Source organism: Coptis chinensis, chromosome 3 (genome assembly GCF_015680905.1).
Source record: "Coptis chinensis isolate HL-2020 chromosome 3, ASM1568090v1, whole genome shotgun sequence".
NCBI lineage: Eukaryota > Viridiplantae > Streptophyta > Magnoliopsida > Ranunculales > Ranunculaceae > Coptis > Coptis chinensis.
Window position 1 is genome coordinate 4,118,352 of NC_141458.1, and position 20,230 is coordinate 4,138,581.

Consider the following 20,230-nt stretch of genomic DNA (forward strand, 5'->3'; position numbering starts at 1 on the left):
AAATGGGAGATAATTATGTTATTTAAGTGATATTATAGAGTTCTTTTAAATTATCAATAATAAAATAGGGCTTGTTTTAATTTTAATGTGGGAAATGGGGGTAATTATTTAATTTAAGTGACATTAGAGAGGTGTTTCTAAATTATTAATAAAAAAAAGACTTTGTTCAAATTATATTAATAAAAGTGGGGCTTATTCTAAATTTAGTGAGGGAGGTGTTTCTAAATTAAGTAAATAAGGAGATCTTAAATTGCCTACATTTCAATGTGGGAAATGGGGGTAATTATTTAATTTAAGTGACATATTAAAGAGGTGTTTCTAAATTATTAATAAAAAAGAGACTTTGTTCAAATTATATTAATAAAAGTGGGGTTTATTCTAAATTTAGTGAGGGAGGTGTTTCATATATGGGATTTTATTATTTCAGGCAGACAAATAAATATTTTAATATATACGCATCGGTTTTCTTAAGTCTCACCCGCCCCTCTAGATTGATAGTTAGCATGGTTTCTTTGGATTCTAATTGTAAATTGTAATTGTAATTATATAGGAGAGACTCGTCTATTTATTTTTTTAAAACAAAATGGGAGATAATTATGTTATTTAAGTGATATTAGGGAGGTTCTTTTAAATTATCAATAATAAAATAGGATTTGTTTTAATTTCAATGTGGGAAATGGGGGTAATTATTTAATTTAAGTGACATTAGATAGGTGTTTCTAAATTATTAATACAACAGGGACCTTGTTCAAAATATATTAATAAAAGTGGGGCTTATTCTAAATTTAGTGAGGGAGGTGTTTCTAAATTAAATAAATAAGAAGATCTTATGAAGATATCACTTAAGGTATGTATTCCTTTAGTTTTCCTTTATGGACGTGTAACACATTTGTACAGGACTACCGGGGATAGCACGATATTCAGTGGGTTCATAGGTCTAATATAATGAAGAAAAGAACAATAAAAATTTCTTTTCAAGTAATGTCAAATACGATTTACGCATTAGTAATACCAATTACAATCAGAAACTGTCACCCCTTTTTGCTTATCTGTTTCTGTACTCTGTCGAACTTCCTTCTAAGTCGCATGCACGTTCCCTGCACTCGAGTTTGCCCCATCTTGCATCTACACGTTGACATGGGAATACAAGCTTGCCAAGGCTGTTAAAACAACAAAATAAATCACATCAACAAATTCATAAAGTTTCTAAATCAATTAGAACTACCAGCTATTCCGTGGGATGCCAAAACGTAATGTAATAACAGAATTACCTCCTGTTGACAACATTGTGGACGTGACAAAGCCATTGAGAGAACTCAGATTGGGATCCAGCTTGTACAGGATTTGCACTATCAAAAATAGAAAGCAATAAAATGGGAATTAGTGAAAAGAAAAGAGGGGGGTGGGTGGGTGGGTGGGGTGGTGGGAGGGTTCACTCTTTAGTGGGGTGGTGGGAGGGTTCACTCTTTAGTGGGCAACACAGGTTTTCAAACAGGCACTTCTAACAAGATGCGAAAAGAGGTCAGATGCAATAGTAGATTTTTATAGCTCCACACATGCAATGTCAAACACATCATTTGGCAAGGCTGCAGTTGGCATTTCTTGACCTATAGTAGATTTTTGCTCAAGAGAATAGCATATGCTATATTGCTATACTATAACGTACAACATCTAATGTCAGTTTACTATGTACAAATCTACTAACATAACAAGCAAGCAATAGTAGCATCTAAAGCCATATATCACATATATCCAAACTACAATGGAGATTTTAAATGTGGCATATCCCCAGACTCTCAAGAAAAGTATCTTTACATTTCAAGCAATACCAAATGCAGCTCAACTAATTCGTGATTTTTATTTAATAATAAACGGTATACGCTCAGATGCTTGTAATCATGATACACTCAGTAAATTTCAGTTCCACAGTTTTCTATTCTTTATATTTCTCAATATATAATTGTATTGAGGAGACAGAGAAAAGGAAAGAGTGATGTACCTCAACACTTCCTTAAAGTGATCCGCACACTCCTTGCAAGGGTAAAACCGAGATAGTATTGCCATCTGCATGCCCAAAGTTCACAATTAATCAACCCTCGTATCAGTATTTCTGAGCTTTTCTATGTAACATCTTGTAACAAAATCAAAATTTTGAATCATTTTATGATGTGTACTGTGTACAAAGAGAGAAAAGGAGAGAACCACGAACATACCAATTCTTTTACATCTTTTTTTTGTTGCCTAGTTGGACGATCTGGAAACTGAAAAAAATTAAGGGACGAGGGAAGGAAGAGATATAAGAAAAACGTTTAAGCATGTAGCAACATAGTAGAGACTAGAGAGTGAGCTTTTCGTTTTTTTTTACCTGCGCTGCGAGAGTGTGAAGGAATGTCCAAGTAGCCCTTCCCAGCTCTTCTTTACTCACAGGTTTAGCAAGTTGTACCTAGAAATCACAAGTATCAAAAGTTGAGCAATGCAATATCTCAGTGAGAACTTATAGCAAGCAGTTTGTATGCAATGTAAACTCCACAAGTTAGTATCCAAAACAGATGAGTGAGCTGGTACCTTGATCAAACTTTTTTCTTGTGGGAATTCGATAAGACTCTGATCACCTGATGAAGTTGTTGATGATGGTAACGAAGAAAATGAGAAGAATGGGCGATGATGATTTGAGAGAGAGTCACTAGAGGAGGATGGAGGGTGGGAGTCAGCAAGGAAATGAGAGACATGAGTTTGTATGCATTGCGCCAAATTTTGATAAGTCCTGAAAATTAACTGAATTGGATTCATCGGATTTTGGTTCACTGATGACATTTTTTCGAAAGAGTAGAGTGTAGCTTGTGTCCTAGTATAAAACTAGTATGCAAACCGTGCTTCGCACCGGTTTTTGGAAATTAAGTAACACGTCCACACACGACAACATCACTAACAACACACTAACAATAGATAACTCCACAGCTCTTGTTGTAATATTAACACTGGAAATTACACTACATTAAATAACTTGTTAACACAACAAAATCTTCTAGCTTGCTAGGCAGAATTGAATCTCGGAGGAATAGACTTGCGCAGGTGTCAATCAACTATTTAATGCTCCCGGATCATTCTAAGTTGATACCAAGCAAGTTGGCCTTCAGAGCTTCACAAATGCATGTAATTGGGCCTAAATAATGTAAACCATCAAACAATGTGCAACATTGGCTAAAAAGTTGAGCTTAAACAACCAACATAGAATAAATATATTAGCTGAACAGGCAGTCGAAAAAGCCTCAAGTTTTTTACTTCATGAGTCATCACACTAAGTTTTTTGCAATACCTTCTAATTAATACATTAGCATGTGAATCTAGAAAGATATACTACCAATAGAATACACAAATATTTTAACCTGAAACCTAATAAATCTTCAAGCAACACTGAATACTACACTGTGCAGTTAAATCGGAAATCAGCGATATTTCGTCCCGATCACTCGTGGAGTCATGGGGAGTAATGGCTGAACTGGTTGGCTAGGGACTGAGTAGGGAGTACTCGGTGAGTCCTCGACGATTTTATAGCACAGGACACACAGATACTACATGAAGCAAGTCTTCTAATAAAAATGAAGCTACATGTATCCAAAGATTCTGTAAAGGAGCGTTTAGTTATACATTACATACAAGGTTGGGAGGGGAAAAGGATTTGATATTGGAAAGACCGAGTTCGTTGTTGAGCGAACTGCTTACATATCTGTCTCTCGATTCTGAGGGGAGAGAAAAATCAGGTCTAACGTAGTTCATGTAGGTGGTATTTATAGACTTTGGGAGTATAGATCTGCAAGACACGTGTACTGACATGTACAAGTGTGGGGTGGAGATTAAGAATGAGTGTTAGGTTGGTTTTGGTAGGAATTATGTAATGATTGGGAGTGGTTGTAGTAGTTCGTATATCATGGTGATTGGAAATACAGGTATGGTTTTGGTAATGACTGCATCTGGATAAGGGATGGTGTCATCAGATGGAGCGTTCTGCTTGAGGTCGTCTGTTTGACCTGCGATATCCTGGAGGGAGCTGAAGTAGACCACCTACATGAGGTGAGCTGAATATGAAGCAATCTTGGTGGTGTGCTTATGAACACGTGCTTAATATTCCTGAATGAGAATATCACTCCCTCACACAGCCCCCTCTCAGTAGGTCGTGTTGTACATTGAAGCAATCTGCTGAGAGAAAACGGTGGCACGTGTTAAGCATGAGTGGATAAGCGGACTGGTGTGAGCGGAAATGCCTATCGTACTGTGGAGGTCGACTCGTGGTGTGTGACGACATGGAGTTGATAGCTGGCACGTGATAGAATCATTGTAGTTGTTGAGGAAACATGTCGCCGCGTTTTCCGGATTCTTGAAAAGACAGGTCCTTGATACACGCGTGCGTGCTAGGGCGTAGGTTGTAATCATAATGCATTGGGAACTGAATCAGCGGTTATTCAAAATCAAACTTTGGAGAACTGAAAAGTCATTTTCTATTTTCGTCTTCAAGAAAATCGCAAGCTAGGGTTTCTCAGGTTAGTGCTTTTGTTGCCGCTGCTTTTCCGTTCTTCCCTTTCTTTCTTCTGTTCAGGCTTTGTGTGTCTAGTAGCTAGATCGGTGTTAGCTTTTGTTGCTTAGGTTTGGGTATTTGGTAAGAAAAAACCACGAAATGTCTGACTCTGACAATACTCGATCGGAAGAGGTTCAGGAAGTATCTTTAAGTTGTGGTGAATATGAGGAAGATAAAGAGGAGTCGGTGGGTTTTGAGAGTGGCCATGAGAATGATGAGGTTGAGGTTAGGTATGAGGAGGATAGGGCACGATCTGGTTATGTGGGTGCTGTAGCTAGCACTTCAGGTCGTGATGAGGGGTCGTCCTCAAGTGGGTTGCCTCCTAGGACGGTGGATCAACTTGCTGCGAGTACGTTCCCCAAACTGAGGGCAACGTATGGGATAGAAGTGAACGACCTGGAGATACACGACCCAGGCCATAACGTAAATGTGTGGAGTGAGGAGTACAACCCTCCGAACTGTGGGATAATAATCTGTAAGGGGCAGCTGAGGGCTGGTATGAAGATACCGTTCTTAAAGCTGGTTTGCGACTTTTTAAACTTCTATTGGAAATCCCCCTGTCAGTTTGTTGGTAACACTTGGCCGCTGTTCAGGTGTTCGACTTACTGAATGCAAGTGGTGAGTACCGCATAGGGGTGTCTGTGCGATCTCATAATTTCAACTTTAGCTTGCAAACTTTTACGGGGCATTCTAGTATGTTGGATGGTGTAAGCAATGAAGCTTGGAAGAAGAGGTCGTTGCTGTTAGTTGGAAACTACTGTGCTAGAGGATGTAGTTTGCAAACTAGGGTTTGCAATATTGCTAGTAGGTAAGAGTGTATTGCTTTGTTGTTTTGATGGTTGGATTATTGTTATTTTAATTGACTTGAATCTTTTTTGTGTTTGCAGAGCTCGCTATAAAGAAGCGGAGCCGGAAGGAAATAGAGAGGTTTGTGAAGTTGACACGGGATCAGAAACGAGCGAAACTGTCGAAAGTCGCACATTTCTTTGTGGAAAGAGGAGGTCGCGGGATTAGGTAGAAAAGGAGGGTTCAGAAGAAAAGGGCTCGGGGTGAAACTATTGAAACAATGATAGATAAGTGTAAGAGTGATCTGGTGACAAAGGAGGAGAGGAACCGAGGGCGATCGTCCTAAGGAAATCTTAATCGAGGTGCTGGTGCCGAGGGTTGGTGGCTCGGGCTTAACTTGAAGGGGTCAAGTAGTACGCCTTTCAAGCTGAATGAGGTCACCTTCAACCCGCGTGATCAAAGTAGCTCGTTGAAGAAAGGCTGATGTGTCCGAGCAGGACGCAGGAAGGTTGTCAAGGCTGCGAAGCATGTACTTGGGGATGGCTCCGGTACGTGGGGCGTAGCTGGTGGTGGACGAGTTGGTGGGAAGGCCCCTCGCAGTGCCAGGTCGAGGCCGGAACCAGTCTTAGATCTGGAGACCTTTGGGACCCCAGCGTCGCGAGAGCCTAGATCGCTGGTAAAGGCGAAGGCCCTGAGAAAGTGGGAAGTCTGCTATGGCTGGTGAGGAGTTGGTGCCCCAAGCAGTGTACTTGGATGAGCAGGGGGTGCAACGGGCTGTGAGGCGAACTGATGTCAGCTTCAAGTCGAGTAAGATTTCATCGTGCCTGCTTGATCACATAGCTCTGGATGGCAACCGCAAGGAACTGGACGCCAAGGGGCAAGCTGATAACCTGAGGCGAATGGATATATCGCATTGTCTGGTAAGTGGAATTTTGTAGATTTGGTTGGCTTGCTCTTTTGTGAGAACGTTGCGAACTGATTGCTATTGTATGTGTGCTACTACAACTTGTGAGCGGGTACCAGAAGCTGAAGGAGATCGCCCGGGCCATTTGAATCGGATAGAGAGACCGTGATGATGAAGAAGGGGACGAGCTTAAAATGTTCGGGACCGCATTATGACATAGATCGCAAGGAACTGGAGGAGGTGAAGAAAGAGCATCAGGCTCTTAAGTTGGCGAAGCTTCTGAAGGATACCGAGGCGGAAGATGCCAAGATGAAACTACAGTTCGCTGAGGAGAACCTTGTTGCTGCAACAGAGAAAATGGTAGGTTGACTGACTATGCCCTGCACTGCAAGGAGGTTGCGCAAAAAGCTACTAAAGCGTATGATGTTCTGGACGTTGACTTCCTCGAGCTGGAGAAAAAATACGAGGATCTGCAGGAGGAACATGAATGTGAGGCTTTGGGTGATCGTAGGAACAAAACCCTTGAAGATGCTAGTAATGTTCCTGAGGTCGTGCCTCCTTCCACTGGCCGATGTATTGGTCGACTAGCCCTCAGCTCCCGGGCGACATGGACGCGGACTCAGATTCTTGATGGCCGCGGGCAACCTTCCTCGCGAACCTAGCTCCTCTCAAGTGCTGGATGCACTCATCACTGAAAGCTTTGAGAATGTTGTTTAGAGATAGTGGTTTAAGTTTGTGTTTTTATGCGGCCTTTGGCTTGAAACAATAGAGCTGGTTTCCTAGGGTAACCTGGGCAGTTCGTCTTTATTTTCTTTGGTTGTTAAAACACTGGATGAACTGGCTCCCCGTATTGTTATGGGGAGTTCATTTTATGATGAATGGTGGGTAGCCGAGCTGGATTTCCTTAGTAGACTTAGCAGCTCGGCTAGTATATGAACTGGAGCCCGACTTTGGTAGAGCAGTTTGTTTTTTTGTTTGTATAAAATGTTGGTTTTTGCTTGTCCATTCTGTTTAGCTTTTGATGGTGTGAATGTGTGATTCTTGATATTGTTATAACTGTTAGGCTGCATAGGCGACTCCTAGTAAAAGTGGGTGAGGGTAAGTAACTTGTGAGCCTGAGCAGCGTCTTGATCTTTATTCGCCCTTCGCGTTGTAGGTCGCGACTATCGATGAGTAGTAAGTCTATACGATTTGAGAGTTTACACGAGCGTTGTAGGTCGCAAATATCATGAGGACGCATGACTGGGCCACCGTATGTGCGTGGCACGTGTAGACATATAAGCGGTTGGAAATATGAAATGATGGCTGCCAGGTAGCGTGACGTTTGGCGACTCGATGTAATTATGGCGTGCCTTGGGAAGAGACGTTATTTGATCATAAATATAACTGTTCCTAGAAGACCAAAGGCATTTGCTCTTCTCGTTGTTGAAACCGTTCTTCTCCAAAAATCGTGCGCCATTTTCTTTGCTGCTTAGCTCAGGTACGTGTTCTTTGGTGCTTGGATTGTTGGGGCGGCCATCTTGGATTGCCTGAATCTATACATAGTCAGTATTTAACTTCCCGGTTGTACTTGATCATGCCTCTAAAAGATTATCAAAAACGAGTGGTAGCAGCTCTCATGTGATTATAATCCCTTGGTAACAACACAAGTCACAAGTACACCAAGTGAGTATTATTTTCTCTCAAGTGTAAGGGGATAACAAAGGAAATGATGGAGCAAGAGCAGCAGCAGCCGCCAAAATGGGAAGGAAATGTCCATGCAAAGCTAGAAGGCCCAAAAGCAGATCAAGTATGGCCATTACTAGAAGATTACTTCAATTTTCACAAATGGTTCCCAACGCTCAACATATGCTATGGAATTGAAGGTGCCAATGGTGAACCTGGTTGTATACGTTACTGTGCTGGCTCCAGCATTCCATCCAATGGTAGTGATGGTAGTAACGTAAATTGGTCAACTGAAAAATTAGTAGCCATCGACCCAGTAAAAATGGTTTTAACTTATGAGATAATAGATGGAAATGTTGGTTTCGAATCGTATGTGTCAACCATTAGATTGTTGCCTCGAGATGAAGACGATGGGTGTGTGATTGAATGGTCATTTGCTGTGAATCCTGTGAAAGGCTGGAAATTGGAGAATTTGATTGAGAAATATCACAAGGGGTTGGAACGCATGGCTAGAAGAATTGAAGAAAGTATTATGAGTGGAAAGCTCACAAATGATTCTACATGAGATGGGGCAGAAAGAGCAGCAGGCGGGTAGAGATGGAATACTTCGGGTCGGCACAGATCCATGATCCATCTTCACTTCTTAAGCCTTTTTATGTTGTACTCTGTTGGGCCAGGAATCCCCTTGTATTTTGTCATTTTTAATATGATTTTCGCTCAAATACCAAAAAATAAAATAAAAATAATTGTATAGTCTACGTAAGTTCATTTTCAAGATGGATTAAAAGAAACAGTAATGACAAATGGAACAGATTAAAAGAATTATGTTAAGGAAGTGAAAAATATTAGAGCAACAATCCTATTACTATACTTGTATACACGTAAATATTCCACTAACAGGAGAGCTGACTTGATTCAGCTTTTGCTTAATTAGAATATAAATTACCATAGAATATCCCCCTCTATCAGACTACTCCCAATGCGCAGTCTCTTCTCTATCCAGTTAATAATATCACTACCAATCTCATCACGCTCAGGCTCAAAGAGAAGGTCGTGCAAGAAGCCATCATAAAGCTTTATATCTTTGAATTTAGAGGAAGCTTCGTTGTACAAATCCTGGGAGGCAAGAGGGTCTGTGACCCTATCCGCTGTTCCATGAAGTACCAAAAATGGGACGGTAACCGACTTCATGTTTCGCATCAAGTATGATGAGATGCGAAGGATCTCATGCCCTGTTCGGACTCTTATGGGTCCAGTGTAAACTAGAGGATCTGAGTACTTGGCAATCAGAGCAGCAGGGTCTCTCGACACAGGGATGCCCCTCTTATTAGCACCTTTGAACTGGAACCTTGGCACAAACAGTGAAAATATAGGTGCCACAGCCTGCAAAAAGACACCAAAAACAACCTTTAATCTTGTTGATGATTTCCAGTTCTCTAAAAGAATAGAAATTTGACTCCAGAGACAAAAAAAAAAAATGGTCAAAGCAATGTGCAGATGGTTCATGCACCTAATTCGCCATAATATATTGGCCAACGGGGTTTGATAAAGGTCGCCAACTTCAAGTATGGTGATAAAAACATGAGAAACAAGCAAGCATCAACCACTTTCAACCATCAGAAAATGGCTTCCAAGCATAATATACTAATCAGTGATATTGAGAAGAATTACCCCAACTATCGGATGTGATGGCTTGACACGCAAAGCTGGCGAAGTCAACACAATTCCTTCTATCATTTCTTCGATGCGGGGATCAGAAGCTCCCTGTAACAATATAACCCTTCAGAAAATGGTTCTTGAGTTCAACTGAATAGGCCAAAAATGGAAATATCTAGAGGAGATGTTACCTTCAAAACGACAGCTCCACCAGTTGAGTGACCAAAAAGGAAGCATGGCGTTCCAGGATTCTCGGATTTTATTTTCTTTAAGAATGCACCCTACAGAGAGAAGATCCACATGGTTGAGCTGTATGATCGTCACAGATGAAGTGAATTGTATACCATTCATGAAAATCTTACAGTGTCTGCAACAACATAATCAAGAGAAGGAACATATCCATGCAATCCATCACTCCCACCATGGCCTACAAAGACCACAAAAGGTCAATTACTCAATCTACAGCATAACAACTGAATAATTTCAGTTAGATTTAAGTAAACAACAAGAGAGCTGCAAAATGAACCACAACCACTTACCTATCCAATCAATTGCATAGACAGCAAAATCTCGTGAAGTAAGTTGCCTAGCAAAATGATCATATCTTCCACTGTAAACAAACATTATAGTAGAGTTAGAAGCTGATGGTAGATTGCTGGCCAATACATATTAAGTATTGGTTTGTTATCTCATAGGTTATGAGTTAAGAACTATGCGATCTAATCATCTAAATATGGTGAAACTGACTGCTAAACATAGTAGGCCAGGAAAGAGATGCATAATGTGTGAACTGATTAAAATAGTAATTGCAAACGTAATCATAATAACATAAAAAACACTTAAACTACTGTAATACCTGTGTTCATTCAGTCCATGTATAATTAGTACAATACCCCTGAAAACACAAAGGAAGGCTCATAATGTCAGAACAAGAGAACCTTAAGTAGAGAAAATAATAATAATAATATGATTTAGTGATTAATGATTAATGAATCTGTGGTGTCGATTCACAAATCAAAACTAACAAATGGAGGAACAAAAATAGTTGGCCGATCCCAGAATGATATACTAAACACTCTTACAGGGTAACAAACAGAACAGAAATTTTGGGAAATGGCGGCAAAGCCACGCAACTAATTACATAAAAGAACCATGTGTAACTCCAACTCTATCGAAAAGTAGAAAAATCATGAATAGTTGGTCCAAGCCTGCCGCCTGAAAGTACGACCCATGTTCTGAATATCAATACAATTTCTTCATTGAATTTTAATACATCTCATTCAAGACCTTATTTGGGGGTATTAGAAGGGTGCTGAAAAAATCAATAAATAAATAAAATCTCTCTTATGATGGGTTGTATATTTTAGGACAACCTTGAAACATAGAGTTATGTACAGCTATCAGAAGTAATAAGTTTGAATGAAAATTAAAAATAATGTGATACATGAAATAGGAACAGCATGTACAGGAGGCAAAAGAATTTATTTGAGATGAGTAGATACATATGACTTTTTGCATCTGCTAGGAAGAACATATAGTGCAATTACCTCCATTAACATTACTTTAGTGCTTTTTTACCAACTACAGCGTAACAAACCATTGTGATTGAGTATGAGGCACTTAACAAGTACACAACTCTTTCAAGAATCCATTTTAACATATTGGAGAGTGAGCTGAGAAGAGGGACAATGTAATCAACACGGTGAAATGAAAAAACAGATACACTACACAAGCTGACATATAATAGTTTCAAAAAGTGCCACTACAATCTCAAAATTCACCAAAATGACTAGCTGGATATAGCAAGATCACTTCAAAGATTTTTTCTATACGTAAAACCAATGAAACCACATGGACTTAAATGTATCACACATTCAAACTGTACCTAGCAGAAGCAATTCCTAAGCTATCTTCTAAGTGAATCATGAGCTATATATGTCGCCCTTCCGCATTTACTCCTCTCCCCACCTAAAAAAGAACTCAGCATCTACCACAAAAAGAATAAATTCTTTTGACACACTTCTCACAATCGGCACTAATTACTGGTTCCCAGAGAATCAAATTCCACTTAGCTTACAAGTTACAACCTCAAGCCACACCAAACCCAAAACCATGCTATTAAAGTTGTTGAGAATCAGTTAAAAATGACAGCAAACAGAAACAACCCACCCAAAAAAGAGCAACTCTCTGAACTTCAAAGTTCAAAAAAGAGACAATTTCTTACCACCATACCAAGAGGGCTAATAAAAAAACAATAGAACCTTCCGTCCAACCGCTCATATCTCTTTCAAGACAAAATCACATCTCGAGATATCCATACGATCTTATGATTTCTCTGTGTCGGATTCTTTTGGCAAAATACTGAAGGGGTTGGTTTGGATGGATTCTCCTAAGATGGAACTCAAACTATTTCAAGAATTCATCCAAGTCAATATCAAAACAATCCTAATAATTCCCACAAAAAAAAGGATTACACAGTTCTATCCTGAAGATCAATTCAAATTGCATACTAAACAACAAAATCAAACATCAGAACAACAACAACAATAACAACATAATGTCCAAAGTCCAAACTACTTACTTCTATGACTAAATTTGCATTTTATCAAAGCATGTTATAGCTTCATGAAAAAAAAAATCCTAATTAACACTAAAATCAGCAAAAAACAACAAATCTCAATCAACAAATTCAATCCAATCAACCCCAGTCAACAATATCTTCAAAACAAGCCTATCATCACCTCCCCCTAACAACAAATTATTCAACAAAAATGACAAATCTCAACACCAAAGTCCATTTAAATCAAAGCCCAAACAATAAAACCACAAAAATATCAAAACTTTGCATACTATTTTCTCCCCAACACAAAAATGTTTAAAAAAAAACGTACTTTATTTCACCAGAAACCGGTACCCATGATCGAGTAAACAAAGCATTCCTTCTGGCTCCAAAGAACACAGAGGTACTCCATTTACAACCATAATCTTCTGAAACAAATTCTAGTTGTTCAGCTAAAGTTCTTCTTCTCAAAGTATCTTCTTCATCTCTTCTTTTAAAAACAGATGACTTCCTTTTCGCTAAAGGAGAAGAAGAAGATGTAGTAGAAGAAGAAGAAACACGGTTTCTACGTAAGAGAAGAAGAAACCAAAGGAAGAATGATTGAATGAAAATGAAGAAAGTTTTGAGAAAATGGTATGAAGGGATTGATCTTTGTAGGTTTTTGAATAGTGGGATTATACGTGTACTTGCTCCTGATGTTAGTTCTTCTGCTTCCATCCTAATTTTTTCTGAAAATGAGGATGAAGAAAAAATATATGAACAACAGAGAGAAGTTGGCTTGTTTGTTTACAGTTGTTTTTAAATTATAAAAAATGTGGACGGTAGAGATGGTTGTTTTCATGCAACCCTATTTTATTTGCGTGGACTGATACAACGCCAGCACAAAACAATTGGGACATGGTTTGGCTGTTTTAGGTTTTTAAGGCAGTTGAAACTTTAGGAAGTCTAGAATTTATTTTCGGTAATGTTATGACTCATGAGATAGTTTAATGAAATGTAAATTCTTACATAAATATCAATTATGCTATGAAACTATAATAGTGTAATAGTATGGGACCCTAATAGTATATCTAATGAAATGGTGGTAGCCGAGAATGAAAAAGAGGAAACATAAAAATATAATTTGTGGTGGTGTTGGGAGAAAGGGATGTGTTTAGTGTTCAATGGAGAAAAAAAAAAGTGTTTATGATGAAGATGCATACAAATAGACAATTGCATTTAAGTGTCCCTGGCCCAAAACTCGCTTCGGTACTGATTAATGTGCAGTTCAAAGTGGTTTTTTTCAATCAAGGTGGTTCAAAAGTTTGTATCAGTTGTAGATTTCTATATTGATATTGGTCGGTTTGCTGTACACTGGACACTTTAATCAAGAGTTGTGTCAGTGCAACTCTTAAATTGGGTTGCTCATTAACCCTTCTCAATAGTTTTCAAACAGCTCATTTTACTATTTTAGAGGAGCTCGCCAACGCGTTTTTCGGTGGCCCTAACAAACTGGCAGCGTTTATTTGAACAATTCCTAAACACAGTAGCAGCAGTATTTAGGGCTGTCGATGGTCGGTTTGGGTTGGGTTTAGATTTTATAATAAGAAATCTAAACCCGAACCGTTAAGAAAATTGGAAATCAAACCAACCGAATTGATAATATTATTAGTATATAAAACTTAATTGAACTGAACCGATAATATATATTACAATCCGAAACCGAACCGATCTGAACTGAAAAATATAAAATCAATTAAATTTTAATTTAAATCGATTAATTTCATATTTTCAATCACACAATTGATAAATATATACAAAATTAATCAGAAATATTACTAAAATGTCATTTTATCGGTTCAGATTCATATCGGTTCGGTGGAGAATAAATCTAAAACCAAACCAAACCAAATTAATATATTTTCAGTTCGGTTTGATTTAGTTCGGTTTCGAATCGATATAGGGCAACCCAAATTATCAAAATCTAAACCGTTTTTTATCAGTTTGGTTCGGATCGGATTATCTAAACCATTAAGATACAGTGTCGCTGAGTCACTGTATCAGATTCTAGCAACATGTATCAGTTTTGATGCTTGGATTTCGGTTACCTACAAAACAACTAATTAAACAAGTACAACTGCAACAGCTAATTAAAAAGTCCAAACTCCAACGTAGTTTGAGACAAAAGTATGTGAACAATATAAATCAAGTCGCTCTATAGGTGGTATTGGACTAAAGTAATTGATTATACAGCAAAGACGACTTGGCTAAAGCTAGCGTCCTGTTTTCCCTTTCCATACAACAATGATTTTGATAAGAACGGACAATTCAAAGAATGTAAGGTAATAATATAAAATTTAATAATTCCGATACAATCTATAATTCTATATGTTCTTCATTTTTAGTCCACGAGTTTTGTTTATTCACGTGTGTGCAATTGTCAAAGGACTAAATCAAAAGTCAATCATAGTGGGACCAAAAGGATCTTAATCTCCTGCTATCCTGCCAGAATATTTGGATCCACATAATTCTTCTGCGTAGAAAAAGTGGCTAATGCCTAATTCTACGTAGAAAAAACGAATTTTGACTTTGAGTAAGCAACAACCTATGTAACGAAGGTGCACTCGTGCCACCCTTGCCTAAAACTAGTGCCCCTTATTAGAGATCGTGGGTGATACGACCCAACCCAAAAATTGAAGAACTTTGACAACAAATGTGTTTCACCAAGGCAGTAAAACAAGTGATGCGCGGTTGATGAGGTGGCATTTGACTGTTTATCAAGTGGTATGTGGGCTTTAAAACTTAGGCCCAAATGGTTCATCAAGTGACGCATGGGCCTGTTAATGAAGCCGTTTTGGTCGTGGTGTGCCGTTTGAAGATAAAGGATAGATGGAAACATTGAAGTTGCACTATCAAATGTTTGATGATTCGTTTGATTGAGAATGTTGCTGAAATTCAAGTATACCACCATTGTTGGTTATATAAGAGCATCTTTAGGAGTGATATCAACCTAGCACCAAACACCAAATTTCCAACAATTTGGTGTTTTTTCAATTTCAGGAGAGCTACATGTTGATGAAAACACCAAACCAAACACCAAATTGACCAATATTTGGTTCCAAGTTTGATGTTGTATTAAATCACTCACGCGATTTTTCCAACACCGCGTGGGCTTGGGCTGCTAAATGGGCTTCTATGGCACGGTTTTGGCAAAATCGCGTGATCTTGGGCTTCTATGGTTGCGGTGTTGGTAAAACCGCGCGGTTTTTCTAAAACCGCGTGCGCTCAATTACAACAACGGGTAAAAAACGGACAAAAAACGACTATATTTTTCTAACACTATAAATTGAAACACTCACCCCATAGTTTTACACTCACTTCTTTTCTCTACTCTCTACTCTTAAAATAACAATGAGTCAAGAACCAAAATCAAAATCTAGAGGGGCTTCATGGATACAAGAAGAAGATATTGCTCTCACCAATAGTTGGCTACAAGTTAGTCAAGATGGTGTACGTAGTAGGAAATGAGCAAAAGTCGAACGATTTTTGGGCTAGAATTCTAAATGCATTTTATGCAAATTTAGGAAGAATGACCAAACGCAACTTGACGGGTATGAAACACCGTTGGACTCTCATTCAAGCTAATATCAACAAGTTTCATGTTATTCTTTCTAAGATTCAAGCATCTCCTCCAAGTGGCTATAATGACAATATGATTGTAAATATTTACTTTTTATTTGTTATTTTGATTCACAAATATATTTTTCAATTCTAATTTAGTTTTTGCTTAATTGGTAGGTTGAATAAGCAATAAGTGCATATGTGATGCATAATGGGGTTTGGAAGTTGATGTAATGCTATAATATGGTGAAAGACTCACCCAAATAGAAGAAGCTACAGTTGAGAAATGATTTGTATCCCACCAAAAAGTCGAAGTCAAACAGTGGGAAAGGAGGTTCATCAATTCCAATATCAACTGCGACAACTCAACCAATGGATTATGATCCACACCAAATTCATGGGCTTGAGGATAGGCCTCTTGGAAAGAAAGAAAAGAAGAAAAGAAGACAAAAAGAGAAATAAGAAGGTGATTCTAAAGTGGAGGAATCCGCTAAGAAACTTGATGATTTTCTGGTAGAACTTTCTAAAACCACCAAAGAAGGCTATAAATTGGAAGCTCAAAGACAGTTGAAGAAAGATGAGATGAAATTCGAAAAACTTCAATTGAAGAAAAGTTCGATGGATTAGAAGCTCCAAATCCAAAAAGAAAAACTTCAATTGAAGAAAGATGCGCTCCGAGTTCGAGAAGATGAAAATGATGCGAAAAATACTAGAAATGAAATTATAAGGATTACCCGAAGACGAACGCAAAATTTGGCAACTCAAAAGGGTAGAAATTTTATAAAAAATGAAGAATCGACTTGGCAATATCACTGGTAGTAGTCAAAGTAGTGCATAGTCTAAATTTTAGTTTGTATGTCTTTTAATTTGAGTATTTTTATTTGTCTTTTAATTTATGTCTTTTAATTAATGACGTAATTTAATTTGAGTTTGTATTTTGATTTTAATTAGAATGTACTTTAATTGAATATTTTATTTTAATTTAAAGTTGGTACTTTTTATCATTCTAAAAAAAATTCAGCAGAGTCTACTTTGTATTTTCAAAATTCTCATATACACAAATCCTTTCATAAAACCACAAATACATATAAATAAACTTGGAACACAAATACATAGAAATTGAAATGATAAATAAACACAAAGTCCAAATGAACTACAAATAAGAATAGAAATCAAGTCTGACCACGCCACCCACGCCTACTCCACAAATGCTCGACCAAGTTATTCTTCAATCTATCATGAACAACTTTTGAACGAACCCTCTCGACGCCAGATGCCCAACGAGATAGAACAAAGTGGCGTTGATCTTCAGATGCACCTTCTCTACTTGGTATTTCCAAATCAAGAATATACTGTGGGATATCCGTTTCGCGTTCATCTTCCACAATCATATTGTGTAAAATGATGCAAGCCCTCATAACAGTAGCCATGTTCTCCAAATACCATAACCTGCACGGATTCGCTAAAATAGCCCAACGCGATTGTAATATACCAAACGCCCGCTCTATGTCTTTTCTAGCAGCTTCTTGCTTCTTTACAAAATGTTTGTCTTGTGCAATAGTCGGTTTAGCAATCGTTTGAATCAAGGTGGCATAATTATGATAAATACAGTCAACCAAGTAATAGCCCATATCATAATGATAGTCATTCACAGTGTAGTTACAAGGAATAGCTTCATCATTGACTATATCATCAAATGTTGGTGAGCAGTCAAACACATTAAGATCATTGTGAGAACCCGCCATTCCAAAAAAAAACATTCCAAATCCATGCGTCACGATCGACAACTGCCTCCAAAATCACTGTTGGTTTATGCTTATGGCCAGTGTGAGACCCTTGCCATGCGGATGGGCAATTCTTCCATTGCCAGTGCATGCAATCAATGCTTCCTAGCATTCCAGGCCATCCGCGTTCCTCAGACTTTTTAAGCAAACGTTGAATATCTGCAGCATTTGGTTTGCGCAAGTATTCACCTCCAAAAATTCTAATAATTCCATCACAGAAATAGCGCATGCATTCATGAACAGTTGGCTCATCAACATATAACATATCATCTACTAGATCAGCTGCAGTCCCATAAGCAAACATTCGTATAGCAGCAATTACTTTTATTTTTAGGTTAATCCCAAACTTAATATAACACCCCGTCTTTTATTTGCTTTTCCTATAATAATAATAATATTAATAATAATAATAATAATGAAAATAGATAAAACGGATAGATGATAACTATCAGCTTAGGGATAAAAGTCCCGTAAGTAAGTAGATAAGTTTCAACCCTTGTTTTTCGGTGAGGTTTTAAAAACTAGAAAAAAAAAAAGTATTCTCACGTAGAGTTTTAGAGGGAAAGACAACGAGCGTTTTAGAAAAAAAAAGGGGAGTTTTACTGAAAGAAAAAAAGGTTTTGAACGAGGAAGATCGTCCTTTCGCGCAACAGTCGACTTCGGTCTTTCAGGATTTTTCTCGCTGTTCAGTTTATAAACAGTGAGTAGTCTGAAGATATTTATTTTTAATATTTGTTTATGCTAATCATATCAGCAATACTGTTTCCATATTTTGAGATATTGTAAACCCTATTAATGGTGTCGGCTGTTAGATACAAAATTTAGCAGTACTACAGTATGTAAAACTCTGATGAATTTGAGAATTTAAAACTGTCGAAGCCTTGACGCCGGTGGTTACTGGCGTCAACCTCAGAACCCAAGACGTCCTATTCTTTGTTGTGTTTGACTGATTGTTTTGTTAGAAATTTTGGTTGTGATGTTATACTGTTAGTTGGTATTTGATTGTTGGTGTTTGATTGTGCGCTGGAGAGTGAAGTTTAAGCTTGGGAATAGGGCGTCAATGGAGGTCGAAAATATAGATCCAGTTTGAGGGAGGAAGTTGGGGAATCAATGAATTGGGTTTATGGTATGAATTAAAGTAGTAGGGGTTTTGTTGTAGGTTAATTTCGGTTAGTTGGAGAGTTGATTTTGTTGTGGTTGGGGCTGTTGAAGCTCCAGAGGACCCATTAATGGCGTCGATCTCGATTTACCCAGTATAAGGGAATCGCGATTTGTTAGTATAGGTATGTAGGGGTTTGCAAAAGGAACCAAACCAGCTGGGTTCACTAGTGGTGGCAAGTGGCTGATTGGTGGTGGCTGGAGGTGGAGGCGCTGGTGAAGGTGTTGTGAGGAATGAGATGAACAGTAAATTTCGATTTGGGCTTGGGCCAAATCGTGGGTGGGCTTATGGGTTTTAAATTTTAGATTTTTATTTTTAGACTTAAGTTTAGACTATGGGCCTTAGGCTTTGGGCTTTTGTGGTTAGAGGAGTTTAGGTCTGGTTGACTGCTGTTGACCTGGCTAGTTGACTGCGGTGGACCATTGGCAGGTTGACTTTGACTGTTGACCAGGGTTGACTTTGACCAGTTGACCCAAATTTGACTTTTACCTCGGATTATGATTCGGTCTATTAGGATAGGTCTAGGAGTATTAGCATGCTTGACTTTAGGCTAAAACCTTTCTAAATATACTTGTGTACATGTATTTACTACTCTGTGATATTTCAGTCTGTTATGATACACAACGTTATGACACTTATACATCCATGAAATTAATAACGCGTAAACCAAAAATACATGAATCAAGGTACTCCTTCGTTCTCTAAAATAATATATGCAATAAAGTTCAATAATGTATAAACAAATTTACCTCACCCTTTTAGAACTCTCAACGCCTCAAGTTTTGGAATTGAGTTTTATGACTGTTGATGTCATATATTAGGTGGGCATTTATTGAATATGCCATAAATGGCCCGTTAGCGTTATATAGGGGTATTCATTGAATGTGCCATGAATGACCAGATTGTTTGGACTGCCCTAAAGAGGAACTAAGGTATTCGTCTTGCGGGTTAGTTGTATTCCTTGAGTGTACGGGAATGTAGGGTTGGGTATTTCTTGAATGTGGCAGGAATGACCCAGGGAATTCATTGAATGTGCCATGAATGGCCCGTTAGTGATATGATATGTATTCCTTTAATGTGGCGGGAATGACTTAAGGTATTCATTGAATGTGCCATGAATGACCTGAGTTTTTCTGCCCAAAGAGGTTGTGAAATATGTGTATGAATGCCCAGAGGTGGCTATGATATGGTGGTATTCGGTGGGAGAGAGGCACACAGGAATGTGTGATTTGGCAAATGTGTGGAGTGCAAATCGTGGAGTAGATACTAAAAGGTGGGTGTATAAGAAAAGAAATTGATTAATTGAGAAGAGAAATTAATTTGATTATGCGAGTGTGTTTGGGCTTACATTTGAATACCTATAAGATATCTACATATGTTATATACAAGTTCTAACTTTCTTTTGCAGGAGGGTAGGACTTAATATAATATTTTGTGCAGGGACGCGGTCCTACCCTTATACAGAAGTGGATATCGGTAAGTTTTAATTCAATTATTTATATATTAAAACGAGTTATTAGAATGAGTTAATATAATGGAAGTT

The 20,230-nt window shown here is 38.2% G+C and overlaps 3 protein-coding genes across 4 annotated transcripts in view; 1 reads left to right on the plus strand and 2 right to left on the minus strand.

Annotated features, from left to right (window-relative positions):
• The window catches only part of LOC147507374 (FAD-linked sulfhydryl oxidase ERV1-like), a 63,512-nt gene extending 60,178 nt beyond the window's left edge, over positions 1-3,334 (minus strand). For both annotated transcript variants that reach the window (XR_015217636.1, XM_086600104.1), the window contains exons 1-6: positions 2,566-3,334; positions 2,366-2,443; positions 2,214-2,261; positions 2,000-2,064; positions 1,272-1,349; positions 1,013-1,160 (exon numbers count right to left, since the gene is read on the minus strand). Coding sequence is in view for 1 of the 2 variants with exons in the window: in XM_086600104.1 (XP_086456230.1) it covers positions 1,046-1,160; positions 1,272-1,349; positions 2,000-2,064; positions 2,214-2,261; positions 2,366-2,443; positions 2,566-2,814 (633 nt within the window). In the remaining variant the exon portion in view is untranslated. The remainder of the gene's footprint in view (positions 1-1,012; positions 1,161-1,271; positions 1,350-1,999; positions 2,065-2,213; positions 2,262-2,365; positions 2,444-2,565) is intronic.
• A 4,510-nt stretch (positions 3,335-7,844) lies between these two features.
• LOC147507383 (lachrymatory-factor synthase-like) lies at positions 7,845-8,684 on the plus strand. The gene has a single exon (XM_086600106.1). The coding sequence runs from the start codon at positions 7,972-7,974 to the stop codon at positions 8,491-8,493; it is 522 nt and encodes a 173-aa protein (XP_086456232.1). The 5' UTR covers positions 7,845-7,971; the 3' UTR covers positions 8,494-8,684.
• Positions 8,685-8,739: 55 nt separating this feature from the next.
• LOC147507384 (uncharacterized) lies at positions 8,740-12,919 on the minus strand. Its single transcript, XM_086600105.1, has 7 exons — positions 12,476-12,919; positions 10,441-10,479; positions 10,124-10,194; positions 9,947-10,011; positions 9,776-9,865; positions 9,600-9,692; positions 8,740-9,311 (listed from the first exon to the last, which is right to left on the minus strand). Exons 1-7 carry the CDS (start codon positions 12,859-12,861, stop codon positions 8,871-8,873), a joined length of 1,185 nt encoding a protein of 394 aa, XP_086456231.1. The 5' UTR covers positions 12,862-12,919; the 3' UTR covers positions 8,740-8,870.
• Between the last annotated feature and the right edge of the window lie 7,311 nt (positions 12,920-20,230).

What these genes read in the sequence shown, in the direction of transcription:
- LOC147507384 (XM_086600105.1), bottom strand. Translation starts at nt 12,861, where the DNA reads ATGGAAGCAGAAGAACTAACATCAGGAGCAAGTACACGTATAATCCCA. An exon ending in CTATGCAATTGATTGGATAG is followed by an intron (nt 10,012 to 10,123) that starts GTAAGTGGTTGT and finishes TGGTCTTTGTAG; the next exon opens with GCCATGGTGGGAGTGATGGA. An exon ending in CATCACATCCGATAGTTGGG is followed by an intron (nt 9,312 to 9,599) that starts GTAATTCTTCTC and finishes GTCTTTTTGCAG; the next exon opens with GCTGTGGCACCTATATTTTC.
- LOC147507383 (XM_086600106.1), top strand. Translation starts at nt 7,972, where the DNA reads ATGATGGAGCAAGAGCAGCAGCAGCCGCCAAAATGGGAAGGAAATGTC.